The 24,486-nt window shown below is 37.8% G+C and overlaps 3 protein-coding genes across 3 annotated transcripts; 1 reads left to right on the top strand and 2 right to left on the bottom strand.

The window, feature by feature from the left end:
* Positions 1 to 9,347: 9,347 nt before the first annotated feature.
* On the top strand, positions 9,348 to 19,274 carry LAESUDRAFT_764251 (uncharacterized protein; the record flags this gene model as incomplete). Its single annotated transcript, XM_040913405.1, has 5 exons — positions 9,348 to 9,381; positions 18,187 to 18,338; positions 18,455 to 18,484; positions 18,538 to 18,720; positions 18,777 to 19,274. 5 exons carry the CDS (start codon positions 9,348 to 9,350, stop codon positions 19,272 to 19,274), a joined length of 897 nt encoding a protein of 298 aa, XP_040758601.1.
* A 578-nt stretch (positions 19,275 to 19,852) lies between these two features.
* LAESUDRAFT_665107 (uncharacterized protein) lies at positions 19,853 to 20,170 on the bottom strand (the record flags this gene model as incomplete). Its single annotated transcript, XM_040905168.1, has 1 exon — positions 19,853 to 20,170. A coding segment is annotated over one exon (318 nt), but the record flags the coding sequence as incomplete, so codon positions are not given.
* Positions 20,171 to 23,728: 3,558 nt separating this feature from the next.
* LAESUDRAFT_665094 (uncharacterized protein) lies at positions 23,729 to 23,968 on the bottom strand (the record flags this gene model as incomplete). Its single annotated transcript, XM_040905166.1, has 1 exon — positions 23,729 to 23,968. One exon carries the CDS (start codon positions 23,966 to 23,968, stop codon positions 23,729 to 23,731), a length of 240 nt encoding a protein of 79 aa, XP_040758599.1.
* Positions 23,969 to 24,486: the final 518 nt, after the last annotated feature.

The following is a 24,486-nucleotide window of genomic DNA, read 5'->3' as shown; positions in this document are numbered from 1 at the left end:
TTTTGAATCTTGTAGGGCAGCTGAGGGTATCCATCAAGAAGGCCATGATGACGCAGAAGTGCCTCGAAGGCATCTGCCACGTATGGAGTAACAATGTGTTCACGCACGCATACATTTTTCAGATCCTGCGTGATGGTCGCTGGAGCTGCAGAGAAAGCAGGAGTGAGGCTGTCCTTTGAGGCAGCGCTTTGCAGTACAGTCATCTGAGAGGTTCCAAATGACACAGAGCTCTTGGCCAGAAGTGCTGATGAGGAGGCGTCAGTTCTTGAACACGGAGATGGTTGGATGACCGTCTTTGATGCACAGTATATCACGTGATGTCCGGTCCTCATGCATATGAGGCAGACTGGCTCGGAGGACGTGGGCTGTCTGCCATCTCAAAAGGGCTTTGAGCGGTCATCACCAGGGTGAGAGCAGTTGTCACTAGCACAAGGTCAGTCATCGCTTCGAGGATATGGGTGGAAGCGGTTGGAGGAATTGTGCGAGGTGGTTGACTTAGCAGTGAGTTGTTCTCGCATAACCTCGACCATGATCCGGTCCAAGCATTATTTGTACTTGGACTCTCCGGAGGAGAAAGAGGCAGGTTGGTTTATATAACAGCGGCGTACCTTGCAGTCGAAACAGAGGATGGCTGTGTAGTCTTGAGTGAAATCCGGCAAGCTCGATAGGTAGTTGAAGTGGGCCTGAAATTCTTCAATGACCTCCGATTCGCATAGCCTCTCATAGACCTTGAGCATATTCTTCCAAGCCTCCATGAAAGAGCCCGCTGAGAGGATCTCCTCCTTTGGTCAAGCACTGAGGTCGATGAGGTCCAATCGTTTGCTGGCAGCAGTGACAACGCTCTGTGTCTTAAGAGATGTGGGGTTACAGTGGATCTTGCATATGGCATCCGATGTAACCAGTGTAAGCAGAATATGAACTTATGCCAATGCGAGCTGAAGAACAGCCGAGGGAATTTCGAGACCACTGTCTCTAAATAAATCGTTAGAATGCTCACGTGCCTTGGAGAAAAGTTTTTTCTCCGGTATAATTGCGAAATCCAACTTGTCATCGATGTCTTTGGTCGATGTATATGTTGTATGCGTGGATGTATGCGCAGGGGGCCGTGCTTGAATCACTTTCAAGAAGGCTTTTTTTGAGCCTGGCGACATGCCTTGGAAAACCCCCATGAGCTGAGTAGCATTGGCCGGGTTAGGAGGGGGGTTTTGAGGGACACTTCTAGGTGGTGCAGACCCGGCGAGACACTCATTGCCGTCAAGATCGAGCAAGTCCTCATCGTCAGAGACAGACTCGTCACCTTGGCCATGCCTAATCGCTCGTGCTTTGTTGCACTCAGCATGTTTAGCATTCTCGAATCTGATGACCTCTTCCAAGGCACCAGATCAAGGGTTGTGGGAAGATCTGCCCATGCTACTGGAGCTCACTGAGCCGTCGGCCACGCCTTGGACAGATTTTCCATTGACACCTGTGGGTGGTCCTTCAGTCATGTTAGGTAGAAGATTGATTAATTGATTATCTGAGAGAACGTAGCAGTTTAAAAACGGGTGAGAACATGAAAAATGGCGAGAAATGCTGTGAAGCGAGCTGTATGTGAGATAGTGATGAGGAGAATAGATGCGACACCTTGTCAGGTGGGCGCGTCTCTTTCTCGTCCACCTGCTTAGTAAGCCAGTGTTCAGTCTAGCATGAGGAACGAGCGCTAGTCCTGAACTTCACATATCAGAACATATAAATATGTATGCAGAGCCTCAAAAAGGCAGTTTAACAATCATATTCAGGGCTGCTACAGCTGAGCTGAAAACCTTGGCACATATTGATATTAACAACAGCTTGAATGTTTGAAATGTACATACAGCATGTTGTGCCCTTTTATCTCACATTGCATATTTGCTATTAGCAATCCATCTCTCAATGATATACCAAACCTATATATGTGTTTAGTCAGACCAGTCACTGAGTGAAGCAATCAATAATTTGAGGTGAAAGATGGTAAAGATATTGATGAAAAAGTTCAGATGTTTTAAGCATCTTCACTGTTAATTTATGAAAAAGGAATTAAATGTTATTCACATCTTTTCTTGTTAAAGATGATGAAAAGATGAGAAAGACATTGAATGAAGTATTGATAGTCATTTCTTCAATCATTTTGCAATCTTTTATACTACATTATAATGAAAAGTTTTAAAAGTTGTTTTTCACTCTTTTCTGATCAAAGATGATGAAATATTATGACTATGTCACACCCTTGTCATCATATACTAAGCTAGTACTAAAGTATGGAGGTTAAGACTTAGGGTTACATATATGTTAGCATTATACTAGTACTATTAGTCAGAAGAGTAATACAAAGATCTTAATGTTAGCAGTATGCTAACCTAAGATGTAAATACTAGTACTATGCTAGTACTAAGCTATTGCTAAGATCTAAAGATAGATACTATGCTAGTATTAAGGCTTCAAGAGATAGTAGTAAGGTTTAGACCTAAGTATTCACCTTTATATCCTAATATTGGCTTAGTGTCAATTGATAATGGTGTGACATGGTCACAATATGTTGATTATCTTTGATAAGAAAAGAATGAAAAAAGATTTTGAAACTTTTTATTATAACTTTACCTAAAAGATTGTAAAATAATTGAAAAATGATTGCTGATATGTCATCCAATGTTTTCCACTCTTTTCATCATCTTTAACAAGAAAAGATGTTAATAATATTTTAAATTCTTTTATAACAAATTGACAGTAAAGATGCTGAAAAGATTTGAACTTTTTCTTCAATATCTTTATCTTTCACCTCACATTGTTGATCATTTTACCTAGTATCATAGTACTATCCTTCAGACCTTAGTACTAATGTAGTACTAGCTAGTACTATCCTTCAAACTCTAGTACCAGCTTGGTACCAGCATAGTACTATCACTCAGACCTTAGTACTAGCTTAGTATTAGCATATTGCTAATATTAAAATCTTAGTATCATCCTCCTGATCATAGCACTAGCATAGTGGTAACAGATAAATCTAAGTATCAACCTTTATACCTTAGTGCTAGCTTAGTATATGATAATAAGAGTGTAACACAGTTATAATATATATGTTCATCACCTTTCACAACAAAAAGAGTAAAAAATGATTTTAAAACCTTTTATCATGACTTTATCTAAAAGATTATAAAGTGATTGAAGAAATAATTATGAACATTTTTCTAATCCTCTTCCGATCTTTTCATCATCTTTCACAAGAAAAATATTTAACAATATTTTAAATCCTTTGTCACAAGTTGATAGTAATGATGCTTAAAGATTTGAACTTTTCTTCAATATCTCTATCATCTTTCACCTCAAATTATTGATTGCTTCACCCAGTAATCTGAACTGCATAGATAGTTGTTTCATGTATAAAAATCACAGCTGCACCTAAGAATATTAAGACAAACACAAAAATAACAATGTCTGTATCATCTACTGAAGGATTGATATATTTATAAACATCTTTTTGTTCATGAAAATACTTTGATGAGCAAGAAGAATAAGTTTGATAATTGAAAGAAGGAGCAAGGCATCATATGTGTACCTCGATTGTATTGCAAATTTCTTTTATAATAACTTGCACATTTTGCTCCTCTATTTTTTGTCAATCTTTATCAATAAATATGTCAAAATGATCAATACTTAACATATACTGTCCTCTGATGAGCTTGTTCAAATCACCATGTGAAGCATTTTCAAATACAAGATCCATCCAGATATGTTAAGATTCACTGCAAGAAATATTCAGTTCATGCAGATTTCAAATGCTTCATTATAGACATTATATGTATAATTGAATAATGTTAGACTGTTAAGAAAAATTAATAAACTGATCAATGCATAAAAACACTGACTTACATAAATTACAGTTCTCATGATACTTACTTCATCTTAAAGATTATGGCAGAGAATATTGACCAATCCAGCCATTGCTGCTGTACTTGACACTGGGTGAAAAATCAATAATTTGAGGTGAAAGATGGTGAAGATATTGAAGAAAAAGTTTAAATCTGTTCACCATCTTTACTGTCAATTTGTGATGAAAGGATATAAAATATAATTATCATCTTTTCTTGTTAAAGATGATGAAAACATTGAAAAAAAAGATTGGATGACATATTAGCAATCATTTTTCAATCATTTTACAATTGTTTAGGCAAAGTAATGATAAAAAGTTTCAAAATCTTGTTTTATTCTTTTTTTATCAAAGATGATGAACATATTGTGACCATGTCACATTATAATCATTCTACACTAAGCCAATATTATGATATTAAGGTGAATAATTGAGTCTCAATCTTAGTACTATCTCTTGAAGCCTTAGTACTAATCTGTAAACCTTAGTGCTAGCTTAGTACTAGCATAGTACTAGCAATTAAATCTTAGTATTAGCATACTGCTAATATTAAAATCTTAGTATTACTCTTCTGACTATAGTACTGGTATAGTGCTAACATATAAATCTAAGTATTACCTTAATACTACTCAGTATATGATGACAAGGGTGTGACATAGCCACAATATTTTCATCATCCCCGATCAAAAAAGAGTAAAAAAATAATTTTGAAACTTTTCATCACAGCTTTACATGTTGTAAAATGATTGAAATAATTATGTTTAATATTTCATTCAATCTTTGTTCAACCATTTCATCATTTTTTACAAGAAAAGATGTTAAAATATTTTAAATACTTTTATCGCAAATTGACAGTGAATATTCATAAATAATTTAAATGTTTACTTTATATATATTTATCATCTTTCACCTCAAATTATTGATTGCTTCACCCAGTGTGATGTGCTCAAGTGTCTTTGCAGTGTGACCACCATCTGTCAGCCTGTAATGTACTTTGTGAACAGCATTGAGTGCTTCTTGTCCATTATTACTTTCTATATCAGTGTAAGGGAGGGAAAAAAACAGTGTAGCACATCTCTGAGTCCAAATGCAAAATCTGCATTTATAAAGGTAAGTGAAATATGTTTAAATATTAGCACTGAGTTTTTTATCAGTCAATTACTATAACAGAAATCCTTTTCAAATAGCTGAGATATGATCAAATCAGACAGTTTCTTTTTATATTATCAATGAGTGAGGTGCATTGTTCTCTGATGAGTGGCTTTTTATTTATTTATTAAGCTTTATACAATTGGCTGTCAGAGCATTATTTGCATTGAAACATTTAGCACTGACATTCTCAATGATGACTTCACAAATAGAGCTGTTCAATGATCAAAAAATGCTAGTCATAAAATGTGTTTCACTTATGTATATCACATTCAGATGTTGAGAAAGGATACTGAATTATCAATGTACTGATAAACATCGATGGAATCAGTATTACAAATGTCAGCACAGCTAATGATATGCTAGTCTTTAACAAGTTCAGAGACCGGATCGACAAGATTGTCTTTGATGTTAATGTAGACAAGACAGAAAAATGAGATTTAAAGCCAGTGTGATGATGTTGATATGCCGGATAGCATCATTAATATGATGATTCTGACTGCAGCCACACTTATAAGCATCGATCACACCTATATTGTCACTTCAGATTACAACAGATGCATCTCAGTGGCTGAGAGCATCTGTCAAGTGAATCACAAACTCGACCGTAACCATTTTCATCCAGCCTATATCACAGCTATCACTCCTTCAGCCAGAAATCCAATGTTAAGCTGACCAGCTCAACCTCATGACAAGACCGATATTCCAGTCAGTTGATGCATGAACTTGAACATTGAGGTTCTGGGCTCACCCCTGAAATGCAGGATGTGAGGTTAGTGGGTGAAGCAATCAATAATTTGAGATGAAAGATGGTAAAAATATTAAAAAAAAGTTAAAATCTTTTAAGCATCTTCACTGTCAATTTGTGATAAAAGTATTTAAAATATTTAAACATATCTTGTTGTGAAAGATGATGAAAAGATTGAAAGAAGATTGTATGAAATATCAATAATCATTTCTTCAATCATTTTACAATTCTTCATACAAAACTATAATAAAAAGTTTTCAAATCTTTTTCACCCTTTTTTGATCAAAGGTGATGAAAATGTTGTAACTATATCACATCCTTGTTTTCATATACTAAGCTAATACTAAGGTATGAAGATTAATACTCAGATTTATATGTTAGCACTATACTAGTACTATGATCAAAAGAGTAATACTAAGATTTTAATATTAGCAGTATGCTAATACTAAGATTTAAATGCTAGTACTATGTCTGAGGGTTAGTACTTTGCTAGTACTAAGCTAGTGCTAACATCTAGAGATCGATACTTTGTAGCATAGTACTAGCATAGTGTTAACATATAAACCTGAGTATTAACCTCCATATCTTAGTACTAGCTTAGTATGTGAAACCAACGGTGTGACATAGTCACAACATTTTCATCATCTTTGATCAAAAAAGGGTGAAAAAAGATTTTAAAACTTTTCATTATATTTTTGTATGAAGAATTGTAAAATGATTGAAGAAACGATTATTAATATTTTATACAATCTTCTTTCAATCTTTTCATCATCTTTTACAACAAGATATGTTTAAATATTTTAAATACTTTTATCACAAATTGACAGTGAAGAAGCTTAAAAGATTTAAACTTTTTCTTCGATATTTTTACCATCTTTCACCTCAAATAATTCATTGTTTCACTCAGTGATAGGTGCAGAGGCATGCACAGATGTGTAAATGATGACAGGAAAAGATGCTTCAATGAACAGCATGGAGAAGACACTTCAACAAAAATGCTCCTTCTAACAGCACATGAGTTCACCAGCAACATGTGAGACATGCTCTATCAAAAAAGAGAAAAGGAAGTAAGAACTCATAATTTCAGTGACCTGGGCAGCATTGCGTCAGCTGGTTTGAGAATCATCAAAATTGATTTGATCATTAACAGATATGCTGGAGTTGTCCTTATAGGACAAATTCTGCACAATGTAAACTTTTCTGGGAACCCTGCCTTCTTGATGACCATGAGAGAAAAGGAATAAAAAAGGAGCTGGGGTGCATGAGGTGCACCTCAATCTCAGACTGCAATAAAGGACTCAAAAAATGACTGGCATCGAGTTCCTCTTGAATATATGTGTGGACAATGACAGGATGTTGCAAGGTAGAGCTGTGGTTGACAGGAGTAAAGGAGTGATGGAGAGGCTCAACATTATCAATAGGAAAGCCATAATGAATCTTGTGAGGCAGTGAAGGATAGTGATCAAAAAGGGAATGACACCACAAGAGAGCCTCAAAGGTGTCAGCATTGTAAGGCATCATGATGCAATCACACACTGATGCAGGTGAAGGAACCTGCATGGTGATCAGAGGATCTGCAAAAGGAGCAACAGTGCAAAGTTCTGGAGAGGCAACAATGAGTACAGACCTCAGTGAGGTTTCAGAGGATGTAGAGCTCCTGGCAACTGAAGTCAATGAGCAGTTTCTGATCAATGAAGATGCAGATGGTCTTTCAGCCATTGAGCATGGATGCATGCAGGCATGTAAAAGCTCAGTGGCTGGTTCTTCTGCAGATGAGGCAAGTCAGCTCAGAGGATGAGGGCTGTCTGCCATCTTGGAAGGACCATGAGCACTCAACACCAGCATGAGGGTGTTCATCAGTGATGCAGGGATGCTTGTCATTAGTGTGATCATGCATCTCACCATGAGGATATGAGTGAAAATGACTGAAGAAGGAGGAGCACAACAGTGTCAACCTTGAATTGAATTGTTCCTTTGTAACCTTCATCTTAATTTCGCTGAGATGGCTATGGTACACTGCCAGATCCAGCGAAAAGAGAGTCAGACCATTTATGTATGTGTGGCATACCTCACAGTCAAACTGCAGGATGGCTTTGTAATTCTTTGCGCAGTTCAGCAAGGCAGCAAGATAGTCATAGTGGGCCTGAAATCACATGATGATGGCCTTGTCAAAGATCTGCCTGTATACCTTCAGCATGTTGTGCCAGGCCTCAATGAAGGACTCTGCTGGGAGTAACTTTTCATTTGGCCAGATGCTTAAGTCAAGGAGATCCACATATCCATCGACAGTAGAGATCATTTGCATCTTTATGATCATGGTGTCGAGATGCATCTTGCGAATAGCATCAGATGTCACTATCATAAGAGGTATATGAAACTGTGCCAATGCAACCTTAATGACAGCTAACAGAATCTCATGGCCACTGTCCTGAAAAAGGTTCAAAGCACACTCACAAGCAGTGGAGTAGACCTTTTTTTCAGATGGTTTTGCCTCCTGCTTTGTGGATACAGCCTCTGAGGTGAATGTATGTGCTCCAGCGAATGCTTTCACACTGGGTGAAACAATCGATAATTTAAGGTAAAAGATGGTAAGAATATTAAAGAAAAGTTCAAATCTTTTCAGCATCTTTACTGTCAATTTGTGATAAAAGGATTTAAAATATTACTAACATCTTTTCTTGTTCAAGATGATGAAAAGATTGGAAAACAATTGAATGCCATTTTAGCAATCATTTTTCAATTATTTTACAATCGTTTAGACAAAGTTATGATAAAAAGTTACAAAATCTTTTTTCATTCTTTTCTTATCAAAGCCAATGAACATATTGTGACCATGTCACATCATTATCATTCTACACTAAGCCAATAGTTAATACTTAGATCCAAATTTTAGTGCTATCTCTTGAAGCCTTAGTACTATATAGTACTAGCATAGTACTAACCTTCAGACTGTAGTACTAGCTGAGTCCTAGCATAGTACTAGCATTTAAACCTTAGTACTAGCATAGTACTAACCTTTAGATCTTAGCACTGACATTTAAAGCTTAGTACTAGCTTAGTGCTAGCATAGCACTAACCTTTAGACCTTAGTACTAGCTTGGTATAGCATGATACTAGCATTCAAACCTTAATACTAGCATAGTACTGACATTTAAATCTCAGTATTAGCATACAGCTAACATTAGAATCTTAGCATCACTCTTCTGATCATAGTACTAGCTAACATATAAACTTGAGGATTAACCTTCATGTCAATATTTTCATCATCTTTAATCAAAAAGGAGTGGAAAAACATTTTAAAACTTTTCATTATAATTTTGTATAAAAGATTGTAAAATGATTGAAGAAATGATTATTAATATTATTCAGTATCCTTTCAATCTTTCCATCATCTTTCACAATAAAAGGTGTTAATAATATTTTAAATACTTTTATCATCAATTGATAGTCAAAATGCTTAAAACATTTAAACTTTTTCTTTTATATTTTTATCATTATTCACCTCAAATTATTGATTGGTTCACCAGTGTCATGAAGGCAGCTCATGAAGATGAGAACATGCCACCAATGACTCTTGCAAAGTGGGCAGCACCAGAAAAGTGTTAGTAAGTTCCTTAAAAGATTTTGCGGGCTTCGTCATGTCAGTCAAAATCTCATTATCTTCAAGGTCAAGGAACAACTCATCATCTGAGATGTCCTCCTCATCTAGGTCGTGCCTACCCACCTTGTCATATTGCATATCACATGCACCTTATTTTTGAGCTTAATAGCATCTTCTGATGCACTCACTCAAGAGTTCTGTGAGGATTCATCATAGGTCTTGAGTTCTTTCATGTTTCTTGTCATGGCCTAGATGGATTTTTGAAGACACTCTGGGGCTGTGCTCCTTGAGTTATAGCTAGCCTCAAATAACAAAAATAAAGAGACAAACTACAGCTAAAACTAAGAAGACAGTTATGGAAGCTATAAGATGAGCTAGTACAAAAGATCATGGTGAATAGGGAGAGATGTAGCATATATGTCAGGTGAGCACATCTCTTCTTCACCTGTCTGCTTAGTAAGCAAGCATTCAGCCCAGTGCTTATTTCTCATGCTGGTTATGAACTTCACTGGATGAAGCAATTAAATAATCCAAGATAAAAAAATATAGAGGAAAAAGTTCAATTCTTTTCAGCATCTTCAATGATCAATTTGTGTGAAAAGAGTTTAAAATATTCTTAATATTTTTCTGAAGGCTGATGAAAAGATTGAAAAGATATTCAATGAAATATTAATAATTTATTGTAAATCTCATCATTTTTCAGACAAAGTTGTAATAAAAACATTTTAAAATATATTTTTGCTCTTTGTTCTAAAGATAATAAATATAATCTGACTATGTCACACCTTTGTCATTCTATGCTAAGTTAGGATTAAGGCATAGAGGTCAATCCTCAGATTTATATGTTATAACTATATCAGTAATATGATCAGGAGAATAATATTAAACTGCTAATGTTAGCAGCATGCTAGTACTAGGCTACCACTAAGGTTTCAATGTTAGTACTATATGCTAGCACTAAGGTCTAAGGGTTAGTATATGATACAAATGTTAGTATTAGGTTAGTATTCAGGTCTAAAGGTTAGTACTGTGCTAGTGCTAAGATTCAAATATTACTGCTAGCATATACACCAATAGTGAAATATGAACATTATTATTCAGGTCTTAAGATTAGTACTGTACCAGTGCTAAAGTACTAATATGCTAATATTAGAATCTGAAAATTATTGCTGGCTATATACTAGTATAGTCCTAACATTTAAATCTCAGTACTAACTGCTGAACCTTAGTAATAGCTTAATACTAGCATAGTGCTAACATTTAAACCTCAGTGCTAATCTTCAAACATCAGTATTGATATAGCACTAACTTTCAGATTTTAGCACTAGCTTAATATATATTACTGTGTGAAACAAATAATAATGTGAATTAAAAGATGATAAAAATATTGAAGAAAAAGTTCAAACCTATGTAGCATCTTTACTGTCAATTTGTGATAAAAGAATTCAAAATATTCTTAACATGATTTCTAGTCAAAGATAATTAAAAGATTAAAAAAGATTGAATGAAATATTCACAGTTATTTTACAATCTTTAAACAAAGTTTTGATCAAAGTCTTAAATCTTTTTAATTTTTTTCTTGTTACAGATATGCAATATATTGTAATGATGTTACATTATTACCATTCTATGCTAAACCAGTACTAGAATATGAAGGTTAAAACACAGATGCAAATTTTAGCACTGGCATAACACTAGCATAGTGCTTATCTCTAAACCTTAGTACTTGCATAGTACGGACAATTGATTCATGGTACTGACCCTCTAAACTTTAGTACTACCATAGTACTATTTTTTGAAGCTTTAGTACTAGCATGTTGCTAACATTGAAATCTTAGTATTATCCTTTCAATTATAGCACTAGCACAGTGCCAAAATATAAATTGGAGTATTGACTTTTATACCCTAGTGCTAGCATGCTATATTATGATAAGGATGTGACACAACAAATATGTTTATCGTCTTTGACAAAAAAGAGTAAAAAAGATTTTAAACCTTTTTATTATACTTTTGTCTGAAATATTGTAAACTGGTTATAAAAATGATTGCTAACATTTCATTTTTTCATCATCTTTAACAAGAAAAAGCTAAATATTTGTAATCCTTTTATCACAAATTGATAGTAAAGATGCTTGAAGATTTGAACATTTCTTCAATATGTTTACTATTTTTCACATTAAATCATTAATTGTTTCACTTAGAGTAACATCTTTTGCATGTTTTATATAGCACATTGATCTGTTGGTGCCTTACTTAAATCTGAAAAAGCGGGCCATTATTGACATAAACAGTTTCTGAGATCATAAAATTGATGATGGTGTTATAAGTTACTTATAACCTTTCACACTTTGTGCGATATGTATCAAGTCGTGCTTGTGGCTGATAATGTTTGTTATTTCTACCGCAATGGTGTCCTTCTTGTCAAGCCAGCCACAACAATGAGGTCTGTAACAGGATCGCATCGACCAGCGATCTGCGGTTCAACTGTAGAAAGCATGGCGGTACTTTCGAACGTGAGTGCACCTCACCAGCAGCTTTACCTCATACTCGTCAGCACACAACCTCAAACACAAAATTCCATGTTATATATATCATGTATCATGTGGTAAAGTGGTCCACTATCTGGTCAGACTAGTGCACTGAAGGAGGAGAGTTAGGCTAGGAAGCTATTTGGTTGAGGATATGAAGGTGACTGAGGGTAGAATACGTGTAGTCTGACATGTAAAGAGTAGCACTAGCAGTAGATGGATATACAAATATGACCTACTAGGTGTCATTGCAATAGAGATATATCAGACATCGGAGCAGACAATGTATAATGTGATATGGAATATATGAGTGCAGAGATCCTGGGATGGCCATCCCTAATTTTATAGTGCCTGCATCTCAGTCATGGTGTGATGCCAAGTTTATGGAACATTGTGTCTTAGTGTTTTGAATGCAACCAGCTTCACCAAGCTAGACAGATTGTCAATAGATTCTTCATGACAGTAGATGCACGGCGACGGTAACATACTATCCATCTATGCCAGCTTCAAAAGTGCATTTATCTTGCAGTGATGACATGCCAGTGGATGCTAGAATTCGAGCAGCATGCGATGATAGCCACGAGATCCAAACCCACTTCCACGTCATTTCTGTTGATCGCATCTGCGTAGTTGCCTAGTACGATGGGAATGGTACATGAGCAACAGAACCTCAATGGCAAGTAGATCGCATGAACTAACCGTCAAGCACATACATAGATAGATCTACCAGCGAGATGTGTCTCGCTCATCGGAGGCAGTTGGCGAAGCATGAGATGAACGTGACCATCCTTTTAATAGGAAGAAACGCACGATCAGATCCTGATTGATGAATGCTAACAAACAATTCAGTCTGCCCACCAATGTGAACTTCAAGCTGTTGCCAAATACATTTAGCAACATTTGACGAATGCCACCCTTCTTGCATAAGTAGATCCAACCCTCAAAGACAGATGGCGAGAAACAACCTTTAGGTCAGAACAGTGAGTGACATTGCGAAATGCTAATAATGGAAGCAGGATTAAAACAAGTACCTCACCTTCCCTCCTAGAAGACCTACTCCGAGATGAACAAGCTCTTGGCCTTACCTGCATGAACCATTCTACATTGCAACACAGACAGGATGACCACACCTAATCATATTTTGATATGGAAGCTGTGCTATAGTTAAAAGCCAAACTTACCGATCGCACGGAAATAAGACAATTCATGGCCTTCGAGCTGATACAACTCGATTATGAATCATAGTCAGTCAGATCTAAAGAACAGAGGTACTTACGAAAGGTGTTGTGTGCTCGCCAGTGCTATACATGCGCCACAAAGTGAATGGCTGCTTGCCAACATTGAAGATAGGCACAGCTACACCTGAAGAAATCATTCAGACTGCAGACCCTCACAACCCACAAAACGTTCCCATCCGGATACTATGCAAAGAACTCTGTCAGGCACGTACGTATACTCCTCAAAGCTGAGCGACTTGCTGCTCATCGATGAGCCTGCTTGCCAGTCCACATTTGGCTCATTGTGCTCTCTGCACCGATCGTCTCAAGCAATGTCCACGTGTGACACGTCCAGCACGATTGTGCCGTGGACATCAAGCATTCGCTTCAACAGCCACATGGTGTGCTCATACACCGCTCCATCGAATGCCTATGAACAGGCCGTTTGCACCTTCTGCTGCCTTATCGAGATGGAGGCATTCCCATGTAAATTGTTCCATTGGCACCAAGCTAGCAGGCCACAATCGAGTTTATTATCGCTGAGAAAACCTACTGAGTTGTGAATGCAGCCCCTGATACATAGTTGAATCTGAAATAATCACCTACAACCGTGCACACCCATTGCGAGTGACTAAGCACCTTGTCCTTCCACAACTCCAGCTCCTGCATCACAGTTTGCCAACACTAACACCATTAGCCCGCCATTCTCTTCACCCTCACTCAAAGACAATCACCTACCGCAAACTCTTTCAATGTATGTCACTGCCTGGGACTGAACTCCCTGGTACACTGTTGATGATTGTGAGAACTGGTAGAACAGGTGGTACCGTACGCTCCTCAATGGACAGGCAATTCAGACGAAACTTGTCAAAGGCATATATGAGTGCCTTGGCATGCTGATATGTCCATGGTCATTGAAGTTGAGTTCAAAATAGCACTCACAATTGGGTTCACAATTGTTCTGGCATTCGTCAATGAGTCAAGCAGCGGTGTGAGGGCCTTGCTTTGCTCAGCTAGCCTCGCAGCCACCATGATGCCTCTACAATGCGGATTGGCCATCGTGAATTTGGAAAAACAACATAGCCAGACTCACCTGAAGAACTCAATTGCAACTTATTCATTCTCCTCATCAGCAGATACACTTTCACAGCAAAAGCGAACAGATGTGGCAGCAGGGGTGAGAGGGGAGGCCTCCCATTCTTGTAAGGTAAGTACACTCCTCATGACCCTCGCACTGGCATCATTGGCAAGCAGTTGATAACGATGAGATGTGACGTGCCAGTTCTAGTGTAGGGCAGGTCCTGGCGAAAGCGTACTTGGAGAATGGCAAGCACAGTGTCATCGAGGAGTAAACAGATGAAAGAGAACTGGTGAGCTCACCGGAGCTGATCATCTGAGATGGTTGGGAGGCCATGGCCTATGGTAAGGAGAGGAAGCAAAAGTGTCTTCAGTGCTTTGCACGACGACGAGGCATCACCTGATGATGGTGCGAAAGGAAGGTGATGAAAGCCTGTGGGCGTAGACAGGGATGATGTTATGCAAGGACCGAAAGCAAGTGAAGCACATTAAAGCTGCAAAATAAAGGTGATAGCACATAAGTTGCCCGGAAGTATTGCGAGCATGAAAAGTCACCTTAGTCCTTAGCCAGCTATCCGTGTAGAGTGAGTCAGGGGAATGTGCAACATGAGAGAACACGAGCATACCTGTGCAAGCAACGACAATGAGTGGCTGCTGCATGGAATGCATGAATTGACGAAGGGGAGAGGATTCACCACGCACGTGAAGATTGATGAGCCTGAATGGATGAATAGAGGCAAGAGCTGTGATGTGTGATGAGTCAGACAAAGACTTATCCACTGAACCATTTGCAGATAAGTATATCTGTAAATTAATTTATTCAGAATGATTTCACCAGAAACATTTCATGCACATGCAGGTAATATCCTCGCTGATCACTCAATGTTTCTAGACATGCTGCGATGCTGATGTTCCAGGGAACGATATACGATGTACGCCGTGTGCGTTCACCAATGATGCCATTCATAACATTTTGAAGGCATGGTAATAAAATGTATGATGACTCAGCAATGCTTCTGCCATTTTCCTACCAGTCATATATGCTTCACACTCCGAATGCTGGATATGATTATGCGGAAATGTCATTGACAGAGACATTGTTTTACAATCCAAAATGCGGACACAATGGTTGTTGTAATAGTTCAATGGTGATATCAATTGTCATCCAAAATGCATAGTTGTCCCTGGATCATTCATGGGACACTACGTTTGCATCACGAGGAAAATTCATTCTGCTGATGTAAAATGTGGTAACATTGAGTGCAATATTATGACTATGATCACGATGTCATCAAAATGATTCCATCGGAATCATAGCCTGATGCTCTCGGTGTAGCCAGTTGCACTAAAGACAAACATCATAATATGGTCTTATTTGCGCATTGTGGCAACTTAAAGTGTGGGAATTTAGATAGGTTTCAAGTTATAAATCATATTTAAGCATGGAAACTTTCAGTTTTTAAAAGTTAAACCACAGCAGCTTTGATTGTTACTGTAAAAATGCATTGGTAAAGCTGTGCACAAACTATTTGTATATTCTGTTAAGCCTTTAATCATAATCTTTTTACTTCTATGCATTTTCTGAGCAACAAAAACATATATAGCAAGCCAAGAAAATCATTAGCCACACCAAGAGCTGTGACTCAGCCACCAAAGCCAAATAAAGCAATCAATCTACTCTGGTGTGGAAAACTTCAATTACACCAATAGCTTTTGTTTCTGTGTGCTCAGAATGGAGAAGTTGAAGTGCAGAGCAATAAAATATAAAGATCCATTTCTCAAGTAGAGACTACAACAAGTCCGAAAAATGTGTCATTCATTCTACATCACAAATGGTTAATGCCATGAATTAAACCGCGTTGAAGCCATTGAATGCCATGGTTTGAATCATTTTGAAGCCTTCAGGCATTAACCCTAGCAAATTCAGTGCTGTGATTGGCTCTGAATATTTGCACCTGTTTGGATCAGCTGCATCATGCAGGTTTAAACTCTGGCTTATATGTTTATTAGAAAAACAGCAGTAAGAACAAGATGTTCTCCAGTAAGAAAATTTTGAAGAGAGGACCTCTCCTAACCTCAGGACAGGTCCACTGTCCCACGCTTTGCTTAAGTATCCCAGGGGAACAAAAAAATGCTGCATAGATGCCCTAAGCGCTCAGTCCGGTACAAACTCTTTCTTCGTAGCTCAGAAATCGTAACACCCTTTCACAGCCAGGACATCACATGTCAATAGATGAGGTGGTCTTCAAGGCTGTGCAATCGATTGCAGTCGCCCTCGATCCTCCTCTTGCTGCCTGCTCAGTTTATGCTGTCAGAGAGCCAACCATGCATTGCTTTTATGCTGACAGTTATATCTCACTGGTGACCTCACCATGCTCACGTAAGGTGTCCATGATGAACATGAAATGTAAGAAGGTTCGTCCACTTGCCTGCTTAATCTGTGAATCAGCTCTAACATCAAAGCAAGTTCATATGGTAGTAGTAGTACTTGTTGTAGGTGATGCTCCTTGGAGCTTCTGTAAAGCACGTTAACCATAAATTAAATATGGGAACAACCTACTTATCCCAAAAGATTATCAGTGAGCAAGGATATATTTATGTGGTTCATCCCCCTTTTTGCTGACTCCCTCTTTCATCTGATCACTCCTTTGCTCCCTAGCTCTTCACATTTTGACCATTGACACCCACTCGCACATTACTTTATGGTATGAGCTTGCCTTCAGGCTCAGGTACATTTTTAATATGTCATATCTAATCATAGTGGATGAGGTGATACTTCAATTTCATTGTATAAGATGGAACGACATCTACAGCACATCATCCAAGATGAATGATCAAGCTGAGTGCAAAGATCAATGATGTGGATAATGCAGAGCATCGTACCTTGGTTGGTACAATCAGGCCAATGTCATTTATGTCTGAGGTAAGCGAATGTGCAAGACTGATGCTGCCATGACTCACTCAATGAAGTTGACGAGAATGAAGCACATTCAGGCCCAGCACGAAAACATAAGAAGAAGAGCACACAGAACACAATAGTTAATCAGTCTGAAGATAAAGATGAGACAATCTCAAAGAAGATGAAGAAGGCTACTGGTGCACCATTCTTTCACTTCACCATATGATCTACTAACCTTGTCATACTCATATTTTAAGACTTTGAACCAGAGAGCATCCCATTTGATGCACAAGGTGAGACAGACAAGGACTTCTTCGATGCCGATGGCATCTTGTCGACATCCAGCATATTGCTGAGCTAAAGGAGAAAGTGCAGAGCAGCAATGATATCTCTGACGTGAATCATTTCTTTGGTGATCCATGACAGGATGAGCATAGCAACCCTTTGAAAAAGACTATACAGCACGTTTACAGCTGTCAACTTTGCAAGTACGTGCTGTTCTTTTCATACTGTATAACTGCGACAATTTCTCATCGTATCACAAAAAGAAAAACTGTAATAATTATACTATTATATGTGCATGTGAGAAGTACGTAGTGGTCTGTTTGGACTTAGCCAAATGGTGTGTCGCCCTTGCTGCATGCTGGCTTCCTTCAGTCATCTTGCTGCCTTACTTTCAGTTTTCTGTACCCTACATATCTTGAGATAGCAAATCTCTATGACAGGCAGTAACTCAATTCATCAAAAACAGCTCCGACTTTCAAGAGAATCCACTCGTCCCTGAAGCTCTTTGACATCTTCATGTGCAGAAGGCCCAGAATGATGAAGCCATAAGCACTCAAGCAATACAAATAGATGATGATCACCATACCAATGCAGAGTTATCCAGTGCAGAGCAGCCATCTGGAGGTCCTGTGAAGGCTTCAAAATCTAGTTGCTCACAGAAAAAGTGTATGCTGCAAAAGAGATGATGAAGAATGTGAAGCAGCAGAAGGGAAAGCATGCATATATGAAGCTAAGCACCACGGAGGAATTTGATACATGGAAAGTGCAGCTTCTAGTGTGCATTGATATCACCTTGCAGCAGACTACGAGGTGTTTTTCACAATCGCACGTATCTCCCCAAAGCCACTAGCCCTTCTCTCCTCAGAGGATTACAAAGAGATGTTGACTCATGCACAGAAGATCAAGGAGGATGTGTCCATCCATGTGCATGCCATATTAGAAGCAAGGAAGGTAAGTCACGATTTTATAATATTATTTATAATGCTTTATAGTGAGGCTTGACATATAGAAATGCTCACGCTCCCATGGAAAATGGTGAATGTTCTGATGATGACAACAACAGCAAGAAGAAGAAGATAAAGAAAGCAAAGATGAAGGTTTGTCTCTGTGCTCTTTCTCATGTCTATTAAACACTGATTTCGCATCACAGACTTCGAAAGCTTCAGATATCAATGTCATAAACAAGCCTATCAATGACAACATCCAAATCCTGCATGCGCAATGGACCTGCCACAAACCAGGCTGTAGGAGCTCCTGGTGCTTCCCTGACTCTGAGGATGGCACACACTTGAAACTTAGCAATGCACACTTTGAGGTATGGGCAGCTGCGATGGTGAGTAATGTCTGACATAAACCCATTCATACAATGAAAGCACTGACATGAAGTAGCTCAAAGAAAATGACTTCACCACTGATAAGCCTCCCAACAGCCATTTGTTCAACACTGTTTCCACTGGAGCTTTTGGTCAAATGTCACTTATGCTTGAAATGATGCTTGAAGTTAATGAAACCTGCAGTGCTAGCAGCACACTCACATCATTGACGGTAAATTTCAATCTTCCACCTGAGCTCTTCACTGTCTTTCGGTCACAATCATCCTCCATGGATCTGTCATCATCAGTCATTCCCACTCCCATCTCTTGTGCTCTAGCAATGCTCATAGCTTCTGATCACTTGCCTGGCCTGAAGTTGTCTACAGAAGAGTTTTGCATAGCATACTCACTAACTAGTGATGTCAAGACCCGTCTACTCGAGAATGGCTACTGCAGCATGCATACATTCGAATATATCGAATTGACAGAGCTTGAACAGATGGAGTTTAAGAAGGGCGAGATTGCACAATTACGTGCTGCAGTCACAAAGTGGTCAATTCCTGTCGCAAAGTAAATTTTCTATCATATCATGTCTAAACATCAAGCATTGTAATCAGAAGTAATCTGAATGTCATATGTAGCCTTGCACATCAGACACTGTAATTACATTCATCGCTTCATACATATCATATACAATACCATCTGATTCCTCAGATGTGAAGACATCTGCATTGTGGTGAATGAATCCTTTGCCTTTTGACAATGCTTCTTCAATTGGGTTAAGGTGAGTATGGAGGCAAATAAACAAGTTGTACTCCTGCCACAGTATATGTATGAGCTAAAATTACATCAGCAGTAAATAGAATGTCACCTGCTTGTTCTACAAGCTTTAAAATCTTATCCCCATGATGTATGCATGCATTATTCATCACCAGCATACTGAGCTTCCCCAGATATGGTGAGCAAAGAGGAAACTGTAAGCTGAATCATTAGTGCCAATTATAACATATAGCTGCATTGGACATATGACTTCATGCTCAATGAAGTGGAGGAACCTACTCCATGTCATAAAGCCCTCCACAATAGTAGCAATTTCATCCATGGTGAGTCGGTATCCCTCAAATAAAGATACCTTTCATCTCTGCATGATGCTCACTGTTCACACATCCATTGATGGAAGGACCTCTCATTCTTCGATACCTCATCTATAAACCCCAGCTGCTCTGAAGTATACTGAGTCATCTGATGAACAAAGTCTGCATGTAGATCCTCATTTCTCTCTGATGCAAGGCATCTCAGCTTCTTCAAAAATGTTTCAGCATGTTTTAGTGCATGATGGATAGTGGTGAAGTGCACAGAGAGAAAGCGATTATGCTCAAGGAGGTGCAGCTGTTCATCGAGAAACCAACACAGGCAGTGTTGAATGAGTCGAAGAAGGTAATGTAGATCATCAAAGTGCAGTTTACATGGTCACCCTCATAGATTGGAGCTTTGTTTTATGACATCACCTGTTAGGTGGTAAAGCTTCCATGTTTGTCAGAATGTTCATTCAGAAAAGCAGACATAGCTAAGAATATCTGTGAGAGGCAGGAGGTGTCTGATATAAAATCGAATAGCAGCACATTTTACATCAGCACTGATGCTCCTATTAACTATAGTGAAGATGACTGTGTAGGGCAATGAGACAAAATTGAGAAAGCCAGCAGCATGTGCAATGAGCAAGGCAAAAGATCGTATCTAGCTTGAGGTGCAGTGAAGGCAATTTGGCTAAGTCCAAACAGACCACTACATACTTCTCACATACATCACTGCCATTATTTATGCAAACTGCTGTAAGCAATGCATGAGGTAAGGGGCCATTTAATTAACAGTATGTGACACATTTTTGATGACACCATTCACTAGCACAAATACTATAAGTGGTGCAAGAAGAACCATTTTGACTTCAAGCTCTCAAGTGATGTCACAGCTAGCAAAGTGAAGATTCTCGAAAGCCACATCCCTCAAGAAACTCTTGAGAGACATGTCTGAGTTGGTCAGCCAGCTGAGTGCATGATTGTGTATTCAGATGAAGCATTCAAGTCCACCACTATTGAATGGCTGATAGAGACTGATCAGGTACAGATATTCTCTCTATAAAATGTTATTCATGATCTCATAAAGTGATGTATCAGCCGCTTGTAGTATTTGAACATCTGACATTCAACATGATCAGTATTGCTTTCATTGAATGAAGCAATCAATAATTTAAGGTAAAAGGTAATAAAAATATTGAAGAAAATGTTTATACACCTTCACTATCAATTTGTGATGAAAGTATTTACAATATTTCTAACATTTTTTATTGTGAAAGATGATGAAAAATTCAAAAGAAGATTGGATGTAATATCAATAATCATTTCTTCAATCATTTTACAATTTTTTATGCGAAACTATGATGCAAGGTTTCAAAATTAGTTTTCACTCTTTTTTTATTATTAAAGATGATGAAAATAGTGTGACTATGTCACACCCTTCTTTTCATATACTAAGCTAGTACTAAGATATGGACGTTAATACTCAGGTTCACATGTTAGCACTATACTAGTACTATAGTCAGAAGAGTAGTAGTAAAATTTTAATGTTAGCAGTATGCTAATACTAAAATTTAAATGCTAGTACTATGCTAGTACTAAGCTAGTACTAAGGTTTGAAGGCTAGTATTATGCTAGTACTGAGGCCTGAATGCTGGTACTATGCTAGTACTAAGCTCTGGAGGTCAGTACTAAGGTCCAAAGGTTAGTACTATGCTAGCACTGAGCTAGTACTAAGGTTTAAATGTTAGTACTAAGGTCTAAACATTAGTACTATGCTAGTATTAAGGTTCAAATGCTAGTACTACAGTCTGAAGGTTAGTACTATGCTAGTACTAAGACATTAAGAGATAGTACTGACATTTGGACCTAAGTATCAACCTTTATATTCTAATATTAGCTTAGTGTAGAATGATAATGATGTGACATGGTCACAATATGTGCATTATTTTTGATAAGAAATGAATCAAAAAAGATTTTAAAACTTTTTATCATAACTTTATCTAAATGATTGTAAAATAATTGAAAAACTGATTGCTGATATGTCATTCAATCTTTTTTCAATCTTTTTGTCATCTTTAACAAGAAAAGATGTTAATAATATTTTGAATTCTTTTATCACAAATTGTCAGTAAAGATGCTGAAAAGATTTAAACTTTTTCTTCAATATCTTTACCATCTTTCACCTCAAATTATCAATTGTTTCACCCAGTGTTCATGTGTCAAGGAAGTGGTCAAAATTCCAAAGTAAACGTCAACACAGTGAGAGATCTTCAGTTTATTTCACTAGTATCAGCATGACCTGAAGAAACAGTTGCAGGTGAGACTATCACTGTTTAGCTGATAGCTATGCTCTAATGACGAGACAGAGCCCAAGTGTGAGAGGCAAAGTGTGTCTCACATGTGATGCTTGACAAGCTAGCAATATCAGTGATTATTTCACTGTGACAGTGCATTGGACAGATGAGAAGTTACTGGATGATTGGTCACTAGAAGCAGCTCTGATTGGCTTTGTGCATATAAACTGTTCACACTATGGCAAGTGCTTGGAGCAAGCCCTTTACAAGGTTGCTAGCGATGTCAGTGTCACAAAAAAGGTACGTTATGAAAAGATTGATATTGGTAAGAAGACATTCATAGTGATTGTACAGATTTTCACCATTACTTGTGATAATGCAAGAGCAAATTTGACAATGATGACAGCATTCACTTCCATAGTTCACAATAACCATGGAGTTGAGTTCAATGCTGAGCAATGTCACATCGGGTAGGTGTTTGCATATGAGCTATATAAGTAAAGATATTCTTACAATTACTTGTAGCTGCCTTGCACACATAATCAATCTCACAATACAAGCTGTCATCACAGCTCAAAGCAAAGCTTCACATTATGACCCTGATCAACCAGACTCACATATACTGGATACCTCAGCTGACATTCACAATGAAGTGATGCTACACACAATATCCATTAAGGTAAGAGCAAACTAGATGAAGAAGTGTTAACATTGATAAGTGTATGCAGGAGAGCTCATCAAGCCAGCACAAAGAGCAATTCCATGGTATTCAAGTGTCTGCTGGCATCGAATTCAAGGACATCAAAACTCTCCTGACTGACATGAAGGTTTAATGGTCTTCAACATATATGATGCTCAATTGAGTATATGGTCTTCATGAGTGAGCATTTTTTAGCACTTTGTGTGCTGTATTACTCAATGATGTTCTTAGCATGTCAATAAGTTTATAACAGAGATCTCCAGAGCTGCAAAGGATATAAGGACATCTACAAAGTTATATGCTCTCCTGCCAAGAGATGACAAGTGGAAATACATTAAAATCTTTCAATGCATTCTGCAGGTACATTCACAATTTATCAACTTTTATGTCAATAGTATAATAATTGACAATCAATGATTAGATCACAGATTTCTGCCAACAACACTTCTCTTCAGAGCATCATCTGGCACTGCACCTCACATTACCTGTGCTTGAAGATCTACATGCACAATGGATCATAAAGCTACATAAACCTATCTATGTGCACTTTATAAATGGGTTGCAAGCTGAACTTGCTAAGATCGAAGCGTACTATGACAAAACTGGTGATAATGATGCTTACATCTTCTCAATTGATACGTATATCATTGATGAAAATGTTTTCACTATTCACAGATTATTGTTAGTGCTTGACTTGGGTAAGAGGGCCATTTCCTATAGAAACAATTTCTGAGGTCCTGATATTCTTCATTGGATTTTATAAATTTATCATGATATTCACCACATTGATTGAGGGGTACATATTATTACTCACAATAAAATATCAGTCTCTTTGGCAGAGATGAAGGATAGTATGATTGTTCAAAAAGCAGCTGTATTTAGAGTGACATTATATTATGGCAAAGAAGATAGTTGAAAGATGATGGTGTGTGGCAGACTGTGTTTTCATTATTGAAGGTCAGATTAAGCAAAGTTTAGTGTAAATTGCTACAGAGCTAAATCTACCATGTGCTTTGTTGAGGAGAGTACAGTGTGCCACCTTCACAGGGTATTCTAATGTTTGAGCATTACCTGTAACAATTCTATCATTGTACTGTGTTTGACTGTTCATGTCAACAATCCTTGCAGTGAAATAAAACTCACCAATGTAAATCATACTGCACAAGTGATATTTTATGCCTTGTTCTTCCACGCACATAGCAGGATTTAGCTGAATTTGCTTCTAATTCGTTATAAATGCTGAAAAGTTAGGAATATTGGCAAATTACGATTTCTGAGGTATGAAGAAAGAGTTTGTACAGGACTGAACACTTAGGGCATCTATGCAGCATTTTTTTGTCCCTGTGGGATACTTAAGCAAAGCATGGGACAGTGGACCATTACAAAGTGATTTCATTTTCTGCCCCTGTGTTGAGGTTAGGAGAGGGGCATTCCTTCAAAATGTTCTTACTGCATAACTCTTGATTGTTACTGCTGTTTGTTATCTTTTCTGATGAACATACAAGCTGGAGGTTGAACTTGCATAACACAGCTGATCCAAACAGGTGCCAATATTTAGAGCCAATCACAGCACTGAATTTGCTAGAGTTAATGCCTGAAGGGCTGATGACTTCAAAGCTGTTCAAACCATTGTATTCAATGGCTTGAAAGGGATCCAAACCACAGCTTTCAATGGCTTCAAAGTGGTTCAAACTACAGCATTCACCATTTTATGAT

Source organism: Laetiporus sulphureus (genome assembly GCF_001632365.1).
Source record: "Laetiporus sulphureus 93-53 unplaced genomic scaffold LAESUscaffold_71, whole genome shotgun sequence".
NCBI classification, from domain to species: Eukaryota; Fungi; Basidiomycota; class Agaricomycetes; order Polyporales; family Laetiporaceae; genus Laetiporus; species Laetiporus sulphureus.
The sequence above is the reverse complement of the archived record's forward strand: the minus strand, read 5'-3'. Positions and strand labels throughout refer to the sequence as shown.